The sequence below is a fragment of the Coregonus lavaretus genome (genome assembly GCF_964263955.1).
Source record: "Coregonus lavaretus genome assembly, chromosome: 36".
In the NCBI taxonomy this organism is placed as follows: Eukaryota; Metazoa; Chordata; class Actinopteri; order Salmoniformes; family Salmonidae; genus Coregonus; species Coregonus lavaretus.
The window spans coordinates 26,465,312-26,467,231 of NC_140023.1; the positions used below are offsets into that span (position 1 = coordinate 26,465,312).

The following is a 1,920-nucleotide window of genomic DNA, read 5'->3' on the forward strand; positions in this document are numbered from 1 at the left end:
ATGTTGTCCATTTTGTTGGTTTGTGCACTGTCCATTTGGATCAATCATCACATCATAGAACTGTGCTCAATTGCTCATTGGCTATGTAGAACTATATCCAGTTGTTCATTGGCTGTCAAACCTCTCCCTGGGCCATTATTGGTCACTCCTCACCTCCACTGTTCCTGATTGGCTTGGGCCACTGAGTTGGGCGTAATCAGCCCGGAGTACGACCCGCCCCTGCCCTCCGCATCACCTTCTCTGTCCCTCCTCCCTCCTAGCATCCACCTCCTCTCCTCCTTGCAACTCTCCAGACAGGACCCACACAGACTCCCCTCCTTAGCCAGGTACACCCCCTCCTCCAGCCCACCTTCACCCCTCGTCGCTCCCGAGTCTCCCTGAGCATAGGACAAAGGGTTCCTCTTGGTGTTGAGTCTGATAATGCTCGGTAACACCTTGATAAACTCAGGCAGGGAGGAGAACAGGTTATCAAACAGCCCCAGCTCCTGGAGACTACAAAGCCCCACCATGGTGGGAGGCAGGGTGTCCAGGCGGTTCATGCCCAGGTTGAGGCTCCGTAGGCGGGCTAGGTTGCCCAGCGAGGAGGGTAGACCCGTGGAGGTCAGGCGATTGTTGGATAGGTTGAGGTGTGAGAGCGCCACCAGTTGGCTGAGGGTCTCCGGTATGGCCTCCAACTGGTTGCTATGGAGATCCAGCCAGCAGAGCGAGGCCAGGTCACCTGGATGACCAGAGAGGAAATAAGTTTGACTTAATTGTGTCATCCTATGCATGTGCTTTGTTCTGTGTTTTTTTAAAGGCGGACTCAGTAATATGACAATCATAAACAGCTGGGTGACTTGCTAACAGATCTAATCAACAACAGAATCCAAATCTGCCAAGACTGATGCTATTTGCTCTTCCCAATGTGATCATGCCTCAAGGCACGAATCAATTCTTTGCCGATTGGAATTCTGTCGCTCCACTGTATATTATGATGTTATTACGCGAGTCTACCATTAAAATAGTCAAACGAACTAAAGGACAGTAAATAAATACCAATGAAGTCTGGTAGCTTCTTGAGTTGGTTGCGGCTGAGGTCCAGCTCATTGAGGTCTGGTAGTTTGAGGAGACACTTGGGGAAGGTGGCGATGCCCATATTACTGAGGTCCAGTCTGCGGCGGCCGTCAGTAGTCAAACGCACAGCGTTCTTGGCCATCTTCAGAGTCACCTTCTTACCCTTAGCACCTCCTCCTTTCTTCCCTCCTTTAGCCATGGTGCTGCAGGGAGACACGGTTAAAACAATCAATCACATTATATCATACAGTGGTTATCCAGACTGGGCAGCGTGTTTCAGTACCAAAGGTGCCCAGGGTGTGCGTGTGCCATGTGAGTCCTCCCTGCAGAGTAACTGAGTCCCAAACCATATTGTTGTGTGTGTGTGTGTGTGTGTGTGTGTGTGTGTGTGTACGTGTGTGTACGTGTGTGTACGTGTGTGTGTGTGTACGTGTGTGTGTGTGTGCGTGTGTGTGTACGTGTGTGCGTGTGTGTGTGTGTGTGTGTGTGTGTGTGTGCGTGTGTGTGCGTGTGTGTGTGTGTGTGTGTGTGTGTGTACGTGTGTGTGTGTGTACGTGTCTGTGTGTGTGTGTGTGTGTACGTGTGTGTGTGTGTGTGTGTGTGTGTGTGTGTGTGTGTGTGTGTGTGTGTGTGTGTGTGTGCACACGTGCGCGCGCGATGGAGAAAGAGTGAGAGTGAAACAAGAGGGCTGATGTTATTTACACAGGGACTCATGTCTGGCCTGGGGTGGGAGAGAGGGATCCATGCTCTCTGCAGAGTGAGAGAAATGTAAACCTGTGTGTGTGTGTGTGTGTGTGTGTGTGTGTGTGTGTGTGTGTGTGTGTGTGTGTGTGTGTGTGTGTGTGTGTGTGTGTGTGTGTGTGTGTG

The 1,920-nt window shown here is 51.1% G+C and overlaps 1 protein-coding gene across 1 annotated transcript; it reads right to left on the reverse strand.

Annotated features, from left to right (window-relative positions):
• Window positions 1-149: 149 nt before the first annotated feature.
• LOC311110679 (leucine-rich repeat-containing protein 18-like) lies at window positions 150-1,252 on the reverse strand (the record flags this gene model as incomplete). The annotated part of the gene is made up of 2 exons (XM_084153215.1): window positions 150-718; window positions 1,036-1,252. The coding sequence occupies 2 exons, from the start codon at window positions 1,250-1,252 to the stop codon at window positions 150-152; spliced, it is 786 nt and encodes a 261-aa protein (XP_084009341.1).
• Between the last annotated feature and the right edge of the window lie 668 nt (window positions 1,253-1,920).